The sequence below is a fragment of the Haliaeetus albicilla genome, chromosome 18 (genome assembly GCF_947461875.1).
Source record: "Haliaeetus albicilla chromosome 18, bHalAlb1.1, whole genome shotgun sequence".
Lineage (NCBI taxonomy): Eukaryota > Metazoa > Chordata > Aves > Accipitriformes > Accipitridae > Haliaeetus > Haliaeetus albicilla.
The window spans coordinates 28,071,222-28,094,156 of NC_091500.1; the positions used below are offsets into that span (position 1 = coordinate 28,071,222).

General features: G+C 46.8%; 1 protein-coding gene across 1 annotated transcript; it reads left to right on the forward strand.

Moving 5' to 3' along the window:
- The first annotated feature begins 14,585 nt into the window (after positions 1-14,585).
- Positions 14,586-21,255, forward strand: LOC104323966 (keratin, type II cytoskeletal 75). Its single transcript, XM_009927869.2, has 10 exons — positions 14,586-15,746; positions 17,143-17,360; positions 17,958-18,018; positions 18,637-18,732; positions 19,094-19,258; positions 19,348-19,473; positions 19,781-20,001; positions 20,179-20,207; positions 20,851-20,970; positions 21,026-21,255. Exons 1-10 carry the CDS (start codon positions 15,159-15,161, stop codon positions 21,253-21,255), a joined length of 1,854 nt encoding a protein of 617 aa, XP_009926171.2. The 5' UTR covers positions 14,586-15,158.
- The last annotated feature ends 1,680 nt before the right edge of the window (positions 21,256-22,935 follow it).

Below are 22,935 nucleotides of genomic sequence, written 5' to 3' on the forward strand. Positions count from 1 at the left end.
TATCCTTGTGTTGTCTTATCAATTAATGGTCCCCAGGGGAGGGAAAATACACTTTGTTCTTCACCATAAGGAATGGCAATGCCTACCGTGCTCTGTCCTATGGTGCAAATCACTGAATGCCATGAACTGCCCAGCTGAGGTGAGGAGGAGGAAGATGGCCCTTCCCTCTCCTCTTAGGAGGTGTTGTCTTGTTCCTCCATAGTAGACTCCCCATCTCTCTGCTGGGTGGGAGGCTGTGAGGAGTGTGGCACAAGAAGGGAACATGCAATGTCAACCTGGTGACCATGAGGTGGGGCGATTGCGCTTGTCCCAAGCGTAGCAGGATGAAGTGTCCAGCCCTTAGTTGATTGGCACCTCAGCAGGTTGGGCCACCAGCAGGGACATTGTGGTTGGGACGTAGCAATGAATGGCAGCAGTTGGTACATGGTGGTCTGAACAGGGCAGTTGGACTGGGGTGGTTTGAATATGGCCATTGGGATGTGGTGGTTTGAACGGGGCTGTTGGGATGTGGCGGTTGGGCTGGAGTGGTTTGAACATGGCCGTTGGGATGTGGTGGTTTGAACGGGGCTGTTGGGATGTGGCGGTTGGGCTGGGGTGGTTTGAACATGGCCGTTGGGCTGGGGTGGTTTGAGCATGGCCATTGGGATGTGACAGATGGACTAGGATAGGTTTGAACAGGGCTGTTGGGCTGTGGCAGTTTGAATGCAGCCATTGGGATGTGACAGATGGACTAGGATTGGTTTGAACATAGCTGTTGGGGTGTGAAAGTTGGACTGGGGTGGTTTGAACATGGCTGTTGGGATGTGGCGGTTTGAACATGGCTGTTGGGATATGACAGATGGACTAGGATTGGTTTGAACATGGCTGTTGGGATGTGGCCTTTTGATGGTGACAGTTTGAAAACAGCCACTGGTATGTGGCAGTTGGATGGTGGCAGTTTGAATGTGGCTGTTGGGATGTGGCAGTTGGACTGGGGTGGTTTGACCACTGCTGTTGGGATGTGGCAGTTTGAACGCAGCCATTGGGATGCGGCAGCTAGCACCAGTCCTCCACACGGCTGTCATCCCAAGAGGACATGCGGCCAACCCATCCCCACCACGCAGTGGCTCAGTCCTGATGGTGCCTGGAGTTTCCACCCAGGAGCCCTGGAGGCCTCGATGGGGGACGACACCCTTGACAGGTCTGCAGCGGGCGGTTAATGCCCCAATGAAGAGTGGTTTTCCTCCACCCTTGGCTGGCACAAGGGCAAGCAGCACCATCTATCTGACGAGCAGGGCTCTTACATGGGCACTGGCACCTCATACGTGAGTGGTGGGAAGGCCTGAAGACGCTACGTGGACAGAAATTACTCATGAAAAAAAAGCAGCGTGAAAGTATGAGACACAGCCTCAAACCTGCTATTATAACTCTAGATTGCCCAGCCAGGTTAGTCATTAGCCCTCTCTAAATAACATCCCATTGCAACCAAATTAATTTGATTAATGCTTGGCTGGATTCTTCTCCAGCATTGGGAGGAGCAAGAGCCAGAGCGGTAGGTGAATCAACCCTGGTTGTACTGTAGTGCGTGCATTACCCTGGTGCAGTCTCAGTGTTTGTCAGATAAAAGTACGGAAATGGAGAAGATCCATATTGCAGAGTCCTTGCCACCTAAATGAACAAAACAAATGAGAAAGAAATGATAGTTCTTATTTGAACTAGTGTTACTTTCATGCCGCTTTTCTTATTTCCCCAAAACGTTCTTTCAGTTGACACACTTGACTTCTTAATCTGATGTTTATACGAGGTTATAATATGCTTTATTCTCTTGTTTGAATAAACAATGACACTTTTGATTCTAAAATTTATAGGCTGGGGATGGGAGAGACCAAGAAGTCATCTCCTACTTCCTCATCCCAGCGAAGAGTCCAAGGACAGGTACAGACTGAGATGGTGCAAAGCCCTAGAGCGGTCCTGGGGACTTCCTTGGGAGGATGGCAGAGAGGGTGAAGATCTCCAGTGTCTTGAAATCCAAGAAGCCAAAGATGCAGGCTTCATCCTGCAGAAAACCACAGGCTTTTTATAAGTTCCCTGAGTTTTTCCTGGAGAGGGGCCAGGCTATAACACAGAGGTTGCAGAGTTTATCTCTCCCATCTGCTGTGCTCATGAAAAATGGAGTAATGCTAATTGCTCAAGTGCATCATGCTTGAATGAAAGATCATAACAGCCTTGTGGCGGGGCTCCCCTTCATCTGCTCCATGGGGCATTCTGATAGCTGCTAGCTCTAGTGTAAAAGTAGATCCATATTTGCAGCAAAGGGACCTGTTTTGCTTAAAATGAGTGGATTTACTTGTGAAACAGCTTCAGTGTGATCAAGCAATGATACGACTTCAATATTATTTGGTAGAGCTGTTGCCATTTTGGATACACAGGATAAAAAATACAGAATAAATATATTTCTTGTTGGTTTGTAAGTTCTGGTTTTCTACAGCAAAGGGCATGTGCCATCTGTGCTAATACAAAGTCTGCTCCCAGGAGTCTCCTGCAGGCTCTGCTTAGGTGTTTACAAGAACCCGCCTCCATTTTCAGATCATTTCTGGCTTGCAAAGATTGGAGTTCAAAGTGAGGTGGCAAATGTCTTACTCCTAGCAATTATCACTGAGTCTCTATCACTCAGTCCGAGTAACCTGGGGTTGTGAGATACAGTCTGGGATTGCTGGCCTGTCCAGTCACCAACTGGTTTAGTGCAAGACCATTGGTGGCTAGATGCCCTACGGCTCTGAGGACAGTTAGGTCCCAGCTGGTGGGACCCAGAGCACTCTTCCTTCCACCGAGTACTGTTGAGGTGGAACAGAAAGGAGATCTCACCCCCAACAAAGCCAAAAGCGAACTGGATGAAGTCTACAGAGCCCTCAGTGGAGCCAAAGAGGAGCTTGGCCAGGCACTGAAGGAATATCAGGACTCATTAAGTGTGAAGGTAGCCCTGGACATTGAGATTGCCATGTGCAGGAAGCTGCTGGAAGGAGAGGAGAGCAGGTAGATGTCTATCGTATAGCCTGGTTCAGGGCATGAGTGGTGCAATATTCTTTGCATTAGAACATGGAAAGAAATATAATAGGTGCAATATTTTATGAGCTTATTGGGGAATGAATCCAGGTGGCATTATATTGGCTGTAATTAGAGCTGTAATGAGTTTTTAATTGTTAGTAATCATGTTTATTATGGGAGGGCCTCAGAAGCTACCAAGATTGCTTCCCTTGGGTTGGTGACTGTGCAAATACGGAGGAGACTCACCCACTTTGTAGTTATATTGGATATGACAGTGAACAGCTGGTAAGCAGGAAACATTTGCTTTTATGAGTGGCACAGCTTTGTTGAAAGGATGGGAACATTGTCTCCTCAGAGGTGATCTGCCTCTGCATCTTTCATACTGTTATTTACATGGCACGTATCTCCTGAGCAGCTGGAGCCCTTCATGATCCTCAAGGATGAGAAATTCAGAGCAATGGAGCTGAGGTGCAGAGAGGTTATAGGAGATTAAATGTGGAAATCAGCATCCTTTGGTCCCTCATCTACACTTCAAACACCACCAGCAACACCCTCAGCTTCCTTGCCTCCAACTCAACTTGTTTAAGTTCAAAGCTAGCTGAAATACTAGAAAACCTGCTGACCTTCTCAAGAGAGGCTGAAATCATACCATGAGAGCAGCAACAGCCACCAAGTATCCGGGTTTGTAAGGAGTTTTAAAACCCAACGGTTAAAGACCTGAAAGCTGCTGCAAGCAAACACATTGACAAACATACCTAAAGCTATGTAGCTACTGAAGAAATTTAGCTAAGGAGCAAAGCGGAGCTCTTCCATTTTCTTTTGCAAGCTGTGCTCCTGTTCTTTTCTTCTAGATGCTAAAACACCTCCTTTCTTGCCTCTTCGGATCCTGGCTGCTCCTGTCTTGGATTCAGCAGGAGTGAAACTGGTTCTGTTGTCAGTCTCCAGGGATGTCTTGTGGCAGCAGGGTGAGTCTTGCTGACTGGCTTACTGGGATCCAAAGAAGTCCGTGTCCTAGAGCATCATCTAGGGCTTTACAGGAGAATTTGGACCCTTCATCTAAGTTAATATTCACCTCAACTTTGATTGTAGAGATTGTGACAACAGTCAAGCGCCTTTCATCCCAGCCTTTTCTTCCTGTTTGATGTCAGCTCTGTTCCTCTGTGAGAGTGCTCAATGAACTGCAAGCAAATCACACGCTGCTCCCGTGTTACGTGTCTCTGAACAAAATATCTGCTCCCACGCAGTCAGGTGACCCAGATGAGTGCTGCCAGTGGATGCGGTGTACCTCCCGCTCCCTCCTGGCCCCATTTCATCCAGGGCTCTCTCAGCTAAAGGTGGGACGGGTAGAGCAGGATTTGCAGAACTTACAGCAACCATATTGTCTGTGCCTGGTGCTGACGACAAACCTTCCTCCTCTTCTTCCTCCCACCCACTCTGGTTTGGATGCTGGTCTTCTCTGCCCTTCATCTTGCTTCCACACTCACTAGCTCTTCCCTAAGAGCGGGCTGATATTCCTTTAGGTTTATACTTGCGACTCCACAATCCACATTTTCTGACCACCTCTATTGCTGGTGCCCATCAGGCCTAGCTGAAAGTCTACATGACATGACATGGCATGGCATAGCATGGCATGGCATGGCATGACAACATCCACTCTTAACTACAAGCATGGGTTGAAGCAAGTTGACATCTCCTGTTGCCTGCGGACCAGGGCTTGTTGGGTAGACCTGATGAAGATAGGGTAGACAGAGCCACAAAATGCCACCAGAGGGCTTGTAGCCTGTGCAAGGGACACTGCCGCGTTCTCTCACACACCTCAACCTGCTGTTGTCCTCCAGGTCGGTGACAAATTGACTTTCCCGTAAATTATCGGTCAGGCTGAGATGGGAATTTCAGGTTGTGCAGAAAACCACTACCTAAAGGAAGGACCGGCTCCATTCTTAGTGCAGTCATCGGTCACAAGTGACAGCCTGATGAAAGATGAAAGGAGAAGTGGTGTGTTGCATTTGCCAATAACCGTGTTTGTGGCAGATCTGTCTGAGCTGCAGGTCCTCTGCCTTGCCTGATCTTTACAGGGTTTGATATGGGTCCAGAATCAACAGAAACAGGAACCGGTCCTTATCTCAGACTTGGACAGCCGCTTCACGCTGGTCCTGGAGGTGCTCAGACCAGCCTCCCTTCCTCCTCCCCGACAAAACCACTCTCTGAAGTCCCTAGAAAAAGTTCTCATATTTCTGTTGTGCCTCCACAGGTGTTTGAAGTCTGCTGGAGTAAAGGCTGGGCCGGCAGCCAAGGAACCAAGCCCTTCAGCTGGCTTGCATTGCTTTCTTTTCTTGTAGACACGTAAAAAGGAAATACACTGATCCTCTGTTAGAAGGTCTGTTTTTGTACCACAGCCTTGTCCATTTGAAGTAAAGCAGCTGAACAAGAGCAAGGGTAGCTCTAGTATTATCATACCTGCCAGCAGCACAGCCTGCTTGAAACCTTTTGGGCTGAGACAGAAATGGCTTCTGTGGCTTTGCAGTATGAGCCTCCCCACAAATGGTGGGCATAGAAGTGTTTCCTACAGGCGGGAAGTTCTCAGCTGGGAGGGCACTTTGCTGCTGAGTGGTCCTAAGGTGGTGTGGCAAATCTCTTTGGTGAAAACAGGTTGTTTGTTGGAAAAAGATATGCTAGTTCCCCTCCATCACATCTGCTAGCATCCAAGAAGTCACCCTGAACCAAGGCTTCCCGGCACCTCTCAGTCTAGATGTTGACCCTGAGGTCCAGAATGTGCAAATGCTGGAGAAGGAGCAAATCAAGATCCTTGATGAAAACATTACCTCCTTTGTTGACAAGGTAGGACTTGTAATTTTTTCACTGTGACACTTGTAAAGACTTCTGGTGGGATGTGGCATTCAGGGGTAGGTAGGTAGGTCCCTTTTCTGGAATATTAGGTAGGCAGATTGGGCCTTGGACAGGGGAGTTTATCTTGTGCTTGGATCTGACAGGCTGTGATGGCTGAGGTTACTCACACCAGGCTACCAAAGCACTGGTAAATGCAATGGGATACTTCAGGCTCTGCGCATCCTTTGGCCACGCTGAGGGCTCAGTGGTTATTTTGACACCAAGGTGTGCAGCAAACTGCTGCTCTGGATGGTTTTTAAAGCACAGACTGTGGCAAGCACCACTAGAGGGCTCAGAAAATATTTTAAATGCATAAAACATAGATCTAAATTACCCTTTACGGCAAAGGGTTAGCAATCTATCTCCCTGCGTGGTACAGAGCCAGCATGCCTGTGGCTCCCAAGGGCTTTTGGTGACAATGTGTGAATGGTTTTGTTTGTACAGCACCTAGCACAGATGATTGATGGCTCCGACTGAGGTCCCCAGTGACAATAAATAACTGTATTTAGAACTTTAGTATGTTATTGACTGCTTCTGGCATGGGAAGAATTGAAAGCGGTATGATTTGGGAAAGTCTGTGACCTTTTGAGTCGTAGGGTTACTTCTAGCAGTCTGCAACTCGCTTGGCTCTTCCCAGCGGAGGTGTTTTTGCCAGTCGTTCCGGTGTGCAAATCTGCCTCTGTTCCTGCAGACTGGCATTCTTCTGCCTTGGTGACAAAGTGCAGCTGCAGTCTAGGATGGAAATGGCTGATGGATGAGATAATTCCCGAGATGCTAATACTTCAGTTCCAGCCCTCATGGGCCATGTAGCAACGTTGATAATTTCCTAACATGGACAAGAGCTGCAGCATGTCCCCTAACAGAGGTGAGTGCTAAGCAGATTTTTATTCTTCCTCCCCAAACCAGAGCTTGAATGTGGACCTGGGAGAATTTCCTTTGCTAAAGAACAACTTTGAGTGGCAGCTCATCACGGGTTCTTCTTGAGGTGCCAGGACTGCCCATGGCCATCATCTGAAATGCCCTATTCCTGTACCACAATACGAGCTGCACTATCTGGAGGTTTTGAGGGATCAAACCAGCCTTCATAGATTTTACAATACTCTCCCACCTAAGACAAACCATAATAAATGTTGCCCAGTGAAGCTTGCCCTAAATCTTACAGACTTATGTTGTGTGCAACAATAGCAAGACCCATGTCGTGCACTCCCATGACAAACACTGCTGCAGTGCAGCCTGGGCCCCTGGGCAAACTATTTTCCATCCCCAGCTCTTCCCTGAGATTTATAGCCAGCACGTTAACAGATCCCTTGGGCCATAAGACAGGGAGCCAAATACTGTCTCCTACCCAAACAGCTTTTCCAGAACTACAAACCCCTGGCTAGTGCTGCGCACAAGCAGGCACAAAATGTGCGTGGTGCTGAGAAGTGCTGGTGGGAGGCGATGGCGTGCTGCCCTCCCTGGGCCCATTGCCCCACCAGTTCGAAGGTGCACATTAGCAAGCCGTGCCCAACTTACCATGCAAAACCTGCTGGCCCAGACCCAAACAGTGCTCCGCAGCAGTGGCTGTGATCAGAAAGTGATCAGACGCTGTTCTGGCATGCAGCGAGAGCGAGCTGGCTGCCAGTCTCAAGTTCTTTGGAAAAAGCTGAATTAAGGGCTTGGCTGGCAAATTACGTTGTGCAGTTGCTGTTGTGAACTGGAGCTTTTAACTGGGAGATGCCATGAGACAGGAACTTGTTGGTTTGTTGGGGAAGGGCCAGGTCCTGAGTTTTGGACACCGTATGGCCTTGGGATCTGGTTAAAGAAGTGTGGATGTGGGACTGGGACAAAGTGTGCATGGTGGGATGGGTCTTCCAGGGACAGTACCATTTATGATGGTCTGAAGTGCTCCTTAGAGTAAGGTATCTCATGATGCCACAGGTCTCTTGAGAGGATGAATGCTGGGGAATCTTGTACCTTTGCGTCAAACTCAGTTGCTGGTCCTTGTCACATCCGCCGCCAATCAGACCATTGCAAACCCAGGAGAGACTGGTGGAATGGGGCTTGTTTGAAACTGTGGACATACACAGTATATCTGGCAGAACCCCTCTGATGGAGGAGTCCTCTTGGCTAAGAAATGCCACTCTTTAAAACACATTATCTGTAAGGTTGTGCTAAGACACTTTGAATAACTGCTATTATGTGGGGAAAGAAAGATTCAAGGATGGATTCTGCAGAGAGGGAATCACCTTCTGGAGGTGGTGGTCTCTCTTCACCGGCTCTGCAAAGAGCCGAAATGGCTAGATTAGCCAAAATACTTACCTTCAGAGTTGGGCATCAAGCGATGCCTACGCTAGGTGACTTTTCTTCAGGCTCTTCCATTGCTGGGCAAGAGGTCTAGTCTGAGAATCACCAAAGTTCTGGTGCTTTTTGTGTTGCTTTATCCTTTCTCCACCTGTTTTGTTGTCCTGTGGATGCTGTTGTTGCTGCTGCAGAGCTAATGACAGCAATTGAGGTTCCAATAACTCAAAAGAGTGATTTACTCAATTGATCACAAATTCTGACCTTGATTGGACTAATTATCAGCTCTAAGCCAACTGGGAGGCTAGCCCAGGTGATATGTAAGTGTGATTGGGTGTGGTGAACTTCCCAGATGTGATGACACTGCCAGAGAAGGCAGCACTGGGACCCACTTCTTTTGTAGGTTGGTAATCACATTGTTTACTGGATTCTGAACATCTGCCAGAATTATTTCCAGCTGTTTCAACTTCCTGTGGGAAGGGATGTTATTAAAATTGTTCTCAATCATAAACAGTGTCTTTTGATGCTTGCGATACCCCTCTTAGCATGTTCTCTACCTCTATTCTCTGACCAAGTGAGGTATTGTTTCCCTGTCTACCTAGGAAAGGCTGATCCACTGAGCATGAAAGGCTTTTCTTTGTTTCCTTAAATTTTGTAGAAGTGGAAAGGACTACTGGGGTGTTTAATGCCTTTGGCTGCTAAAAGAAACCTTGCAAACAGGAGGACGTGGCTCAGCTGAATGGGTTGAGTGTCACCTAGGAGAGGCCAGCCTCTCCCTCTCCATGGCTTTAGTGGGTCAGGTGAAGTGAAATGAATCCCACTACCTATTCCCTACTTGATCAAGAAGCTACCCTAATATTTTTCCTTTATTTATGTGATGGATGCCACATACGTTGACTATTTTTCTGCTGAAAAGCAGCTGCACATAGGAAAAAAGTCATGTTTTCTGATGACACCTGGTGCATTTAACCTACAGTTCAATCCAGTTTCCTCTTCATCTTCATTTTTCTCTTTCTTTTTTTTTTTTTCTCTGCAGGCCGTATCTCTCCTCCTCCTGAAACACTTTGGAGATTTCATCTCTGCCTTGCTCCAGCACCACATGCCCCAGCTTGAGGGCATCAGCTGCAGGTTTGCTGTGTGCGGAGGAACCAGGACTTGCTCAGCCTTTAAGAGATGCCAGGGATGAGCATGATATTTTGCATTAGGTTAGCCAATAAAGTAAAAAAAAAGCAATAAGCTTCTACTTTATCCACTCACTGCAATTGTTAATAATGACAGCAATAGAAAAATTACTTCACTCTTTTCACACATTATATTAAATTGATACTTTCACATTCTTGTAGGGGAAATAAGACATCAACAGATATCATAATTATGATTATTATTTTCTGAATAGATAATATTATAGGTGCTTACAAGTAAGTTATTGACTTGTTTACCTTTCTGCTAACTCAGAATAATTAGCAATTTATTAAAATAGCCATTAGTCAGTTGTTAACTGGATTGCAAGGTAAAATAATATTTTGTTTTGCATTAGAAGAATACTTGCTGGTCCAGATGTAAGACTAAAACCAAGTCTTAACACAGCCCACCTCTCTCCCCATTCAAAGTGCCTCAAGCGGGCAAGACAAAGATGGGAAGTGACCTACCCCACACCAGGTAGCATTCGTCCTGCCTAACTCTGACTTTCTGCAAGTCAAAGGTCTAATCTAAAGCCATCATGCAGGCTCCCCACACAGTCAAGGAGAGAGGATTGTAGCTCCAGGGACAGCTCTCCTTTGTCCTCATGGGCTTTCCACCACTTCCCACACTGTGTCTCCTTAGCTTGCCTTGCTGCCATTGCACTTATGAACTGAGCACTTGGTTCCAACCTCTTACAGGTGGCCACCTTGTTCTACTTGTTGTCCTTTCTCCACTCAAAAAAGAATCAATCACATGCAAGCAGAGATGCTCTGTTGCTTCTTACCATCTCAAAAGCTGTGGTCCACTGGTCCCTTCCTTATGTCCATATTATGGAGCAGCTCCTGATGGAGAAGCCAATGACAGGTACTGTGCCAAGTTCCTCCTTGTCTATCCATGGAGCTCATGTCTTTTGGAGTGGCCAGCTCTGCACCCTCACCTTCGGTCCTGGCCTCCACCCCGGTTCTGTGCAATTCAACCACAGCATTTCCAGAAAATACTTCTGTTTAGCAAAGACAAAAGAACATTTTCCCCCTAAAACCATTCCCAACCAGCTGAACTCAGTACCCTCTTATATCAGTCTATGCAGGACAAAGCCCTCCCGTCTTAGGGGCTTCCCAGACTGCCTCTAATTATAGTTTCCTCATCAGGAAGCTTCACTTTTACTATGAAGGATTGACAGCTCATGTAATTCTGAACATGCCCTGATACGGGGCTTTTTTCTGTGGTGTAATAGCAACTTTCAGTCTTACCCAGATGTAGGTCTGGGTGAGGGAAACTTCATCTGATCTCTGGGATCATATTCCTGCTCCTACCTTGAAGTGTCTGTATAATCAGTACAATATATTTGTGCAGGCAAGGTGCTCTCCAAGCTGGAGAGCCTCAGAAGTAAAGTAGCATAAACCTTTGGTAGAATACCAGCATTTCACATTTTTTTTTTTTCCTGCCATTACAAGGTTTTTGACACTTCTCTTCCTTTTGTTCTCTTCTCAGAATCTCCTGTTGCCTCCACTGACCACAGAAAAAGGTTATTGTTAGTCCCTATGACAGAAGGTGTGAGAAAATGAAAGTCTGTGGGATGAAAGGCATTTTTATTAGTGTGCCTATGTGATTTCAGTCCCATTTTCTAAGTGACTTAGGGCTCTACTTATGCAGGTATTTAGGCAACTAGTGATCAACATCTACTATTTCAATCCTATGTGTGTGTGTCTATCTACTTTATCTGGACAGCTATTAAATCTAAGTACTGTATTTATTAATGTACTACTGTACTACACTGCTGTGTGTCCACTTGTACGGGTGTGCAGGGGTTATTTAATAGTAATAAGTATATTACTGTACTTACTTATCTACCCTCTGCTCTGCCAATGTAAAGATCACTAGTTTATGTTTGGCAGTGATGAAAAGTAGCTAGATCTTTCTTCTGAGACATCTGCAGGATTTTAGTGGTTTAGGCTTTCTGTTTTGAGTTGATTAAAATGGTCCTGCAAGAATGTAGAGGCATTTCTTTGAGCATTAGCCTAGGTACAAGAATTTATTATTCCCATTTATTATTTGGGTTGACTGGACGTGGACAGAGATGGATGTGGGTTGTGGAGGTTGGCAGGTTCCTGCATCAGTTGCACTCAAAGAGCTAAAGCTTGGGTCTGTCTGTGAATTGTCTTTATAGTTTGAAAATGCGAATCCTTGGTGCAGTCGCTGTGACATAGGTCTGATAGAGGATGGCTCAACTCACATTACTTTCACCACCTGAAATTCGGGAGCTGAGTGAGCTCTCCAGGTTCCTTTATGGTCCACAGAGGGAAATGAGACCATCTGGAAAAGCACGCTCATGCCACCTGTCTCAGAGGCTTTGCCAGATAGGAGGAACATCATCACCTGCTTCACGGACTTTTCTGGATGGGAGGAATTACACGTGGATGTTCTGTGCTTCCTCCAACAGCTATAGAAGAAGCCCAGGCAGTCAATTTTACATGAATAACTTTTGGGATGCAATTTAAATTTATCTTAAAAAATCCCCAACAACAAAAAGCCCGGTTTACCATGTGGCTATCTCAACAGCCCCTGAAGACTTCCACTCCCTGGTAGATTCTGTGATAACCCATCTCTGTGGTAAGGATGTTGGTTGAACCTGTGGTCCTTTTGCTCCATGCATGTTGGGAACAGTTTTGCTGTTTCTTTTAAAGGATCAGAGCAGAATCCACCCAGGTACATCCAAGAGCGATGCCAACTCATTGCAGGGAAGAGGAAGGTATCACAGGAAGCTCCCCCTTCATCTGCAGAATGCATGAACATCTCTCTGGGTGCATCATTCTTTCTGGAGCCAGCTCGACAGGTTCAGGTGTGGCTTGGTTTGTTGTGCCAAGGCTAGGCTGGTGCCAGCAATGATCACAACAGCAGCCTACATGCTGCACTCTGGTTTATGTGGCATGTGGGGTAGGTTGGCTGCTCTTCTCATGCAGGGTTTGCAGGAGGCCTCCTCAAGCAGGACGCAGCTGCCTCGGAGATCAGCGCAGTGGTTCTGTATGAATTGCCACCTGGTTTGCTTCATGCAGCGAGTTGATGTATGTATGTAGGGCAGTAATTTTGGATCAACATCTCTCTAACCATTGTTCCACAGGCAGCTGGCTTATTTGGTCTGTGGGTGTTCCCTCCCCTAGGTCATAACGCTTCCTTCCAAGATCCATGTGATGATCTAAAGTATTGCCTGATGCAGTGTGTGTTGGAATAAGCCACACTCAAAACTGAAAGAGTGGGGATGAAGATGAATTGCACTCAAAGTAGTCATTCATAAACTCAACAGACAGGCAGACAACAGCAACCCTTTAGAAACTCTTGTGTATGTTGCTGAGGAATCGTTAAGGCAAGCAAAAGGGACATTTTAGCTCAGATCTCACAAGGAAATCATGGGTCATGTCCACAGTCTCACCTCCTCCTGACGGGAAGTCATATATTGTCCTCCCAATCTTTATCTGAGCCTAATAATGGCTCCAAGGTCACACAGGAATTTCGGTCTCAGCATTGTTCAGACACAGTTAGTCCTACACAGAATTTTGCAGAGAGTGGATACAGTTCTGAAAGCATCTTTTAGCTTGACTGAAATATGGGAGTGAAGGAGGACAACTGACTTTGGTTTCTGTTGAGATGCGCCAGTGTCTAGAAAATATTGAGCCCAACTAAAAGAGAACAGGGAAGATTTTTGTGTATTATCCTAATGCTTTGGCAAACCTTACCCAGATGTGTTGAAATAGATCTGTTTCCAGATTTCCCCCCTACTCAATTTAAAATTATGATCATTACACATTTTTTCTGTTCACTGTAATTATTCTTTACAGCGGGACACTGAATTCACGATTCAAGCCAGATTTTTATATAGGTATATAAAAAGGGGAAATTCAGTCAGAAATTTGGTTGAAATTCTCAGTAAAATGTAGGTAACTAGTGAAGATTAATTGCAAAAACATAGCGCAAATGGAAGGTCTGGGTTACCAGTTGGCCATTCCTGGTATAAGGCTAGAAGAGATCCAGTTTGGTAGGGAAAAGTAGTACTTCTTGTCTGGTTGTCTGGAAAAACACTGTGTCTACTTCTGGGAAAACCCTTCATCTGGTCGCTGAGTGCCCCAAATCTTGTCCGCTTCTAGATATATCAGCTGGTCTAATAACAGCTGGTCTAATAACCTCTCCCTACAAACCTTTCATTTAGGGGATTTACGAGGTGCTTTCCAAGTGGAGCCAGAGCAAGGATTACAAAGCCCTGACCACATAACCTCTATATAACTGAAGGGTTCATAGTGTGGCTTTATCCAGCACCTTTGGAAGGAAAAACATCCCCTTCGGGTGAAGCCCAGCTTCTCCTAATGTCGTGTAGGGGACAAAGGGGAGGTTCTTGCCATGTGGAAATTGTTCCACCAGTGCTTTTGGGGACAGTGTATCAGATCTCAGTTATCTTCTAGAGCTACTAGTCAAGGCTGAAGGCTCTCAGTGGCATTGTCAGCAGCAGGATTTGGCTCCCAAATGTTTTTTAAATGAATTCATGGCCATTGAGTCTTGCACCGGAGTGTGCTCAGACTGGAAAGGTGGAGTCTTGCATGGAGATGAGGAGAGGAAAGAGAATCGTAGACTCATAGAATGGTTTGGGTTGGAAGGGACCTTAAAGATCATCTAGTTCCAACCTCCCTGCCATGGGCAGGGACACCTTCCACTAGAGGGATGGATCAGGCAGATGCTCAGTAGGACAATCTGGGTAGAAAAGCCTGGAGCCCAGCACTGTATTTGGTATCTCAGCTATCCGGTGGCGCGGCCTTTAAAAACCAACAATCCACAAACAGGTAGTTTCAGTTCGTGGTCTAACTATTCCCACATGGAAGACCAGGAACAGCCAAGAGCAGAAGGGCCAAGAGTCCTAATGTATGGAAGTGATGGGTCATCTGTTCCCTAAGGTGACCTCATCTTAATCTTTAATAGTCAAATGTCTACTTTAATTGATTAAAGTTTATCTCAGAGCTTTCTCTTTTACATTTAAAACTCTGTATCCATTTACTTAAAGCTAAAATGGATACTGAGAGATTCCATTTTTTCTGGTTTCTAGATGCTATTTCACCTTTATGAGCCAAAGGCAAATTTTTTTTTAGGCATTTAGCAAGAAGACCAGATCTCAACACCTTCCCTCTCCCTGCAGCCCTGCAGAAGTAATACTTACTCTTGGGTGGATATACTGGGAATGACAGAAACGAGAGAATGGGAAGCTAAGGGAGCAATAGTCTTTGCTTTCTGTAGTAGGTACTCCTGATGATGTGGTGAAGCAAGGTGAGCTACCCTGAAGTCAATATGAGGACAATATCAAGGCCTTCTGTCTCATGAAATAAAATGCCAAAAGAGGTGGGGAAATTGGAGAGAGAACAAACCATGGTAATGTGCATGGATAACTGCATGAACTGTAATTAATGATGGAGGGCAGGCTAATGAGATAAGGAAATCTCATCTGAACAAAGCTCATGAGTCAAGCAGGATTTGGGGAATTTCACAATTCCTCCACTGGTGTGTGGTGTTTACTCTGACCTCTCTTCAGGCGGCCGTTAATTGCTGCCTGATGAACCAAACCCAATAACAACATTAACAGACCTGCTAATTACCACGGAATGGAGACTAACTCCTCCAGAACGTATAAAGGAGAACTTCTGTCACCCCCACCAGAGGAGCTGAGGATCCTTCCCTCTCATTTCTCCTCCTGCTTCAGAACCTACCGTGCCTGTGCTCTCGCCTTCTCTTAACGCTCTGAAAGCGACGCTATGAGCCAACATTTCTACCGATTTGGGGATGGGAGTTTCAGTTCTTTTTCTGCTCACTGTGGCAGACTGGGTGGTGGGAGAAGTCCATCTACCGTAAGCTATTGTGAAGACAATAGAGGAGAAGAAAGGTACAGTGGTTATGGGTATGGTTATGGCAGCAGGAGTCTCCACAACCTTGGTGGGTTTAGGGATGTTTCTAGTGGTGGATGCTATGGAGGAGAAGGAGGAGGATATGGGAGGTGCCTGGGATTTGGTGGTGGGAGACATCTTGATAGGGGCTTTGGTAGAAGAGGATATTTTGTGGGAGCTTTTCAAGGTGGTGAAGCAGGGCTTGGTAGCATGTGTGGCAGAAATTCAGGCAGGGAGGTTCTTGGAGGAGGCTTTGGTAGAAGTGCCTTTGGTGAACAAGGGGCTGGACAGGGTTTTGGGCAGGCTGGTGTTGGCAGAGGCATCGAGGCAGTCCGTGTCAACACCAACCTGCTGAGGCCAATACAAGTACAAGTTGATCCCGAGTTCCAGAGAGTGCGGTCAGATGAGAAAGAGCAGATCAAGGCTCTCAACAACAAATTTGCATCATTCATCAATAAGGTGAGTCCCTGTTCTCTTTTTTACTTGTTATCTGGAAGGGGGAAATATAAGGAGTGCTGCTCTGCCTGTGTGAGGCACGGGGACACCTTTACATTGCATATTCTCTCCCCCCAAACCACAGCGTTGGCTAGATTCCCTTGTGCTGGTGTGAAGTTTTTAATAGCTTGCTATAAACGCCGCTGCATGAATCACTTACATTTAGCCCTGGGATAAGTATCTCTGAGTCGCCTTTTGTGGCAGGACAATAACAAACTACTGGGATGTCACCGACACGTTAATTGACTTCTCTTTTGAGGAAAAAGGTTTCTGCATGGCTAGAAATATTCTGGTGCCTGGGAATTGTTGATGCTACCATGAAAAATGGGTGATGGACTTGGACATCCTTGATGTGTTCTGTTTCTTTTTCTCAAGCAAAGCAAAATGTTGCATTTCTCTGAATTACAAAACAAATTGCTTCTTTGCTTGGAGGTCCTAGCCTCTTTCAGGTGGCCCGTGGCCCCCACATCTTTCTTCTTTACCTCTTTCTTGGTTTACACTACAATACTTCCATCTCTGTCTGCTGTCGTCTTCTCTTTCGTTTCTACTCACAGACACAGGAACAAAACAGCCACAAAAACACTTCCACCCACGCAGACCTGACATGTGCCTTTGAGTGGTGACATGTGTCTCTGCGTAGTGTGGAAGCTTGTATTATTTGTTACACGTGAAGACTTAATGGCTTCTTGTATTACCCTACTGAAAAGGTGTTGGTTACACCCAGAAGTTTTAAGTTGCTTAGTCCTGAAAAATAGGAGCACTTTTCCTTTAACTCCTTTTTTTTTTTCTTTTTTTTTTAACTTTCTGGATGTCAGCTTCCAGGTTATAACCTCTTCAGTGTCCCAGCTGAAGAGATGCTTTCCCTCTGGTTTCCAAAAATACTAGCTCTGCATGTTAGAGGTTTTTCTGACCTTCTTCTCTAAGGCAAGGTATATCTAGGAAGAGAGTGGTCCCATGTGGTCTTCTGAGAGGGGGATAATTCTTCTCATGTATTTGGGTGTCTAAGGTACTTCAGAAACAGCTGAAGTCTCCCTCCACCCCAATCATCTCCCTAAATATTATGCATTTAAGAGATGAAAAGCCAGCAAAGATTTCAGTAGCAGCTTTGAGAAGCAGCGGTAAAATCATGCCCTTCATATGCAACATATTGGGAAAAAAGAGATGTGTCCCCTGTTAGTCTAAGCTGTCTCCTGTGTTGGTACCAGTGTTACTACAGTTGGTCCCACCTTGCAAAACCTTTAGATGTTACAGTGTTGGAAATATTACTTAGGATTTGTTTTGCTCTAGGGACTAATGCTGATGTCAGTGTTTCCCCCGGTGCTTTCCAGTGGCTGAGACACTCTTCTGCTTTGCCTTTCAGGTTCAATGTCTTGAGCGGCAGAACCAGGCTCTGCTGGCCAAATGGGAACTTCTGCAGCAGCAAAGTGCCCGACCGGAGGAGAGCAGAAATATCACCTCTTTCTTCCAATCTTACATCAGCAACCTGCAGAGGCAGCTAGAAATGCTCCAGAGCCAGAAGGAGCAGCTGGATCCAGAAGCTTATAATATGCTTCAGCTTGTTGAAGATTATAAAAAGAGGTGAATAATCACAGGTCTGGGAAAAAGCATACTGGAATTTTCCAAGGCAATGCTAATCATGCCCTGGGGTGGCATAGCTTAGCTTCAGACCTTCAAGAGTTTTGTAGCCTTTGTAGGTTCATTATGGGACTTGACTTTGACACTGGAAGACTAAAGCAGAACAATAAGAGGAAAATCAAAGGCCCTGCAGATCTACCCCACTCTTTTCTCCTTCTGTCCTCCTCCATGCCCCTCCTCCCCCAGGCAATGAGTAACCCAGGACTCCTTACCCATGGGGTCAAGTTGAGAACAGTCACTCCTGGTTTAGCTACACCCAAAAAATATATGTCCACAGTTCTGAAATAGGGGAGGTTTAGTTCAGAATTACAAGGCTGTTAGAACTGATGTATATCAATCTATATTAGCCACATTTTGTAGGCTAACTTAGCGTATAGTTCTGCAGAGGGTTTGCAATTGCCTTTGCAGCTGCCAGAAATTGCAGTTAAATGAAAACTTGACACATTCCCTTTCTGGATGATTCCCTCTGGTTTCTGGCCCACTTGACTGAAAAAGCAAGGCAGGCAATGAGCTACCTGTTTCTTTTCTCTGCTGTAACAGATTTGAGGATGAGATCAACAAGCGTGCATCTAAAGAAGAGGAGTTTGTGGAGCTTAAAAAGGTGAAGTAATCCAAGACATTAAGCTAAATCACAGCCTCAGAAATAAAGCAATAACTGGATGGTGTTGAGGTTTTCAAAACCAGGGTCTTTGCTTAACTTCATCTCACTCCCGCCTAACTGAAGTCATCGAAAACCTGAGCTTTTTACTGCAAGACTGGAGAGAAATAATTTCCTCTAGAGACTGAATCAGTCCTTTGTAAGATGAGTATTTAAAAAGTGCCAGTCTTTTTCTCTATTCACTCAATCACAATCTGGGTGAGACATTGTTATTAGGGGTTAAATATATAGATGGCTTAGATAGGAGAAGAGAAAATTTAGACAACTTTTTATGAGAAGAATTAATGAAGTCTATGTTTCTATGTTTTGCATTTTCTCCAGGAACACATTTATTGCCACAGCTATTTTGCTTGTTTCTAAGCCATTCTTTTCTTCTAAGAGTTAGAAACTTTCCCTTTGTTCCAATTGCTTTTCAAACGAAAGCTGAGCTTCATGGGCCGTTATTTGACTCCAGGAATGAAGGCTTTAAAGAAATGTACCAAGTCTTGCAAGAATTGCACTTCAGTGGAGAGTTTGCCAAGGATCAAAGCAATACAAATATGCCTTTGGCTTTTTTTACAGGAACTGGACAGTGCCTACATGGGAAAAATGGAGTTTGATGTTCGGGTGGAAATACTGAAGCAGGATCTTGAGTTCCTCAGATGCTTACATGAAGCTGTGAGTATGCTTCTCAGATGAAAAACTTATCCTCAGGTCTTGAAGGGTGAGTATCTTTCGGAGGTTTTCAGAAATTTCACCTGAACAGGACATTGCAGAGTGGTGTGGAGAGTGGATCATCCTTGGCCTTTGATCTTATAAAGTCCTTTTTCATCTGTGAGTGAAAAGGGGGTCTGGTGTGTCATGAAACCTGGAAGAGACACTTGAAAATTAAAACTGGTGGTGGAACAATAGGAGCTGGGGGATGCAGGTAGGGAAGTTCCAGTGGGTAACTGGCCAGAGGGTGCCATTTCTTTCCTCGTAACACAACCTGGGCTGCTCACATGAACTGTTAAAATCCAAAATTTTTTTTTCCTTGCAGGAGCTGTCCCAGCTTCAAACAGTAGTTGGCAACACCAATGTCGTTCTGTCCATGGACAACCATAGAGAACTGAACATGGATGGCATCATTGAAGAAGTCAGGCAGGAGTATGAGACAATTGCTCAGAGAAGCAAAGCTGAAGTAGATGCCATGTATCAGGGCAGGGTGAGTAAACATTGACAAGATGGGGACGCAAGTCTGTCTGCTCAGCGGAAAAGAAACCAAAAATGTCTGTTCTCTTCTCTGCACATCAGTACCAGGACCTTCAGAACATGTGGGTAAATCAACGTGAGCAAGTGAGGAACAGTTATCAGGAAATCCAGGAACTTATCAGGCAGATCCAAAGACTACAACAAGAAATTGAAATTGCAAGGAGAAAGGTAAAGCTGATACTTTCCAACATGACTAAACTGTTTAAGTCACTTTTATATGGGGACTCAGTGCAGTGCAACGTAGCCTATCCTTTGGAGGCAAACCTAGAAATGACGTTTTCTCTTCAAAATGAAGCAGATTTAGATTTTGGCTGTCTACGTTGGGATTTAATTTGGGTTAATTTACCCAGTCTAACACATCTTCCAAGTTCGGTCATTGAGGCAGATCTTTTAATTTCCAGGGACTGCCAGAAGGGTTTGAATATCCCAGTCCCGTAGAAGGGAAATGGACATGTTCTGTTTTTGCCCACTGCAGAATAACAGCCTCCAAGAAACCATTAAAGATGCTGAGCAGCGTGGGAGCTCTGCCATCACAGATGGCCAGCAAAAGCTTCAGGATTTGGAAAATGCCCTGCAGCAGGCCAAAGATGATCTCACTCGCCTTCTTCATGATTATCAGGAGCTCCTGAACGTGAAATTGGCCCTGGATATTGAAATTGCCATGTATAGATCACTTCTTGAGGAGGAGGAGACCAGGTAGGTACAAACTATTCATCCTGGATAGAGGCACCTGTACAAAGCAGTGCGTCCCATTCCTCAACCTATCACTTAGATCTCCAGGATGAATTGCTCCTTCATTGGCTTACTGATAGAGCCTAGCCTGACTTTTACTTTTATTGGATGCATTATCTCAATGTCACTTTCTCTTCACAGGATACAGGAAGGCTCACCAGCCACAATCTGTAAGTACCTCAAGGCTTTGCTTTGTTTTTTTTAACAAAGCACTGTTACCGTTTTGTTGTCTGTGGTACTTAACACCTACCATCAGAGCAACCTATCTTAGCTCCATTTTGAGCTCCCTAGGGACATGAAGGAAATGGTAGTCCCTTGTGAGTGTGTGTGTGAATACATGTGTATATGCATTAATATGCCAACATTGAGCTACTGACCTTGGAACCTGTTGGCTATGTTCAACCAAATCTGTAGGAAGTGGGAAACACCTCACTTTTACACTATAGGTCTATGCGGTGCATGTCAGAACCGAAGGAAAAGAAATTGAGTTCTAAAACTGGTGGAAATTGGGGGCCAGCTAAAGGAGAGAGAAACCTGTACACTTGGCCTTCTTAAAGGAAGTGCTGCACTAACTGTTAATGTATGGAGTAGAGATGTAAGTTATGTTAAATATAAGCTAATAAAGCCAGAACAATATGAGAAAAGATTTCACAGGAAAATCTACTAATGAAGACCCTTGTTGCCTCTTTACAGACATATGACAAGGACCACTACAGTACATACAATGATGGCCATACATAAGTATTGTATCAGCAGTGCGTAAAATTTTTTGAGTAAAAAGAATAAGTAGGACATCATTTCTATTTCTTACAGGTGTCATTGACCACAGCACAAGAGCTAGAGGAATATTTGGAGTAGGATCTGGAAACTTGAAAAGTGAGAAGTTGGTGCAAGAAGGTGGACATAGCACTGGAGGATGGGGATCCAGCTCAGGCAGTGGCAGATGCAACCCCCACAGCGGAGGGATGAGCTCTGGTGGGGGCAGCAGCTCTGGCTGTAGAGGGTCCATTTCTGGAGGTGGAGGAAGAGGAGGAAGCTCAGGTCATGGAGGTTCGAGCTATGGCAGTGGAGGGTCCATCTGTAGAGGAGGAGGAAGCTCTGGCACTGGAGGCTCCATGTCTGGAGGTGGCCACAGCTCTGGAGGATGGGGATCCAGCTCTGGCAGTGGTGGGTCCAGCTCTGGAGGAGGAGGAGGAAGCTCTGGTCATGGAGGATTGAGCTCTGGCACTGGCGCGTCCATCTGTGGAGGAGGAGGAGGAAGCTCCGGCAGTGGAGGCTCCATGTCTGGAGGTGGCCACAGCTCTGGAGGATTGGGTTCCAGCTCTGGCAGTAGCGGGTCCATTTCTGGAGGAGGAGGAGGAGGCTCAGGCAGTGGAGGTTCCATGTCTGCAGGTGGCCACAGCTCTGGAGGATGGGGATCCAGCTATGGCAGTGGTGGGTCCATCTGTGGAGGAGAAGGAGGCTCAGGCAGTGGAGGCTCCATGTCTGGAGGTGGCCACAGCTCTGGAGGATGGGGATCCAGCTCTGGCAGTGGCAGATGCAGCCCCCACAGTGGAGGAATGAGCTCTGGTGGGGGCGGCAGCTCTGGCCGGAGAGGATCCAGCTCTGGAGGTGGAGGAGGAAGCTCAGGTCATGGAGGTTCCAGCTATGGCAGTGGTGGGTCCATCTGTGGAGGAGGAAGCTCAGGCAGTGGAGGCTCCATGTCTGGAGGTGGCCACAGCTCTGGAGGATGGGGATCCAGCTCTGGCAGTGGTGGGTCCATCTGTGGAGGAGGAGGAGGCTCAGGCAGTGGAGGCTCCATGTCTGGAGGTGGCCACAGCTCTGGAGGATGGGGATCCAGCTCTGGCAGTGGCAGATGCAGCCCCCACAGCGGAGGGATGAGCTCTGGTGGGGGCAGCAGCTCTGGTGGGGGCAGCAGCTCTGGCCGGAGAGGGTCCATCTCTGGTGGTGGAGGAAGCTCAGGTCATGGAGGAGGAGGAAGCTCTGGTAGTGGAGGCTCCATGTCTGGAGGTGGCCACAGCTCTGGAGGATGGGGATCCAGCTCTGGCAGTGGCAGATGCAGCCCCCACAGTGGAGGGATGAGCTCTGGTGGGGGCAGCAGCTCTGGCCGGAGAGGGTCCATCTCTGGAGGTGGGGGAGGAGGAGGAAGCTCAGGTCATGGAGGATCGAGCTCTGGCAGTGGCGGTTCCATCTGTGGAGGAGGAAGTTCAGGCAGTGGAGGCTCCATGTCTGGAGGTGGCCACAGCTCTGGAGGATGGGGATCCAGCTCTGGCAGTGGTGGGTCCATCTGTGGAGGAGGAGGAGGCTCAGGCAGTGGAGGCTCCATGTCTGGAGGTGGCCACAGCTCTGGAGGATGGGGATCCAGCTCTGGCAGTGGCAGATGCAGCCCCCACAGCGGAGGGATGAGCTCTGGTGGGGGCAGCAGCTCTGGTGGGGGCAGCAGCTCTGGCCGGAGAGGGTCCATCTCTGGTGGTGGAGGAAGCTCAGGTCATGGAGGAGGAGGAAGCTCTGGCAGTGGAGGCTCCATGTCTGGAGGTGGCCACAGCTCTGGAGGATGGGGATCCAGCTCTGGCAGTGGCAGATGCAGCCCCCACAGTGGAGGGATGAGCTCTGGTGGGGGCAGCAGCTCTGGCCGGAGAGGGTCCATCTCTGGAGGTGGGGGAGGAGGAGGAAGCTCAGGTCATGGAGGATCGAGCTCTGGCAGTGGCGGTTCCATCTGTGGAGGAGGAAGTTCAGGCAGTGGAGGCTCCATGTCTGGAGGTGGCCACAGCTCTGGAGGATGGGGATCCAGCTCTGGCAGTGGTGGGTCCATTTCTGGTGGAGGAGGAGGAGGCTCAGGCAGTGGAGGCTCCATGTCTGGAGGTGGCCACAGCTCTGGAGGATGGGGATCCAGCTCTG

Excerpts from the sequence above, each read along its gene's own strand:
- LOC104323966 (XM_009927869.2), top strand. The coding sequence starts at position 15,159 with ATGAGCCAACATTTCTACCGATTTGGGGATGGGAGTTTCAGTTCTTTT. Across the intron at positions 18,733-19,093 it reads TCAGATGCTTACATGAAGCT|GAGCTGTCCCAGCTTCAAAC; the intron begins GTGAGTATGCTT and ends TTTTCCTTGCAG. Across the intron at positions 20,208-20,850 it reads AGGCTCACCAGCCACAATCT|GTGTCATTGACCACAGCACA; the intron begins GTAAGTACCTCA and ends TATTTCTTACAG.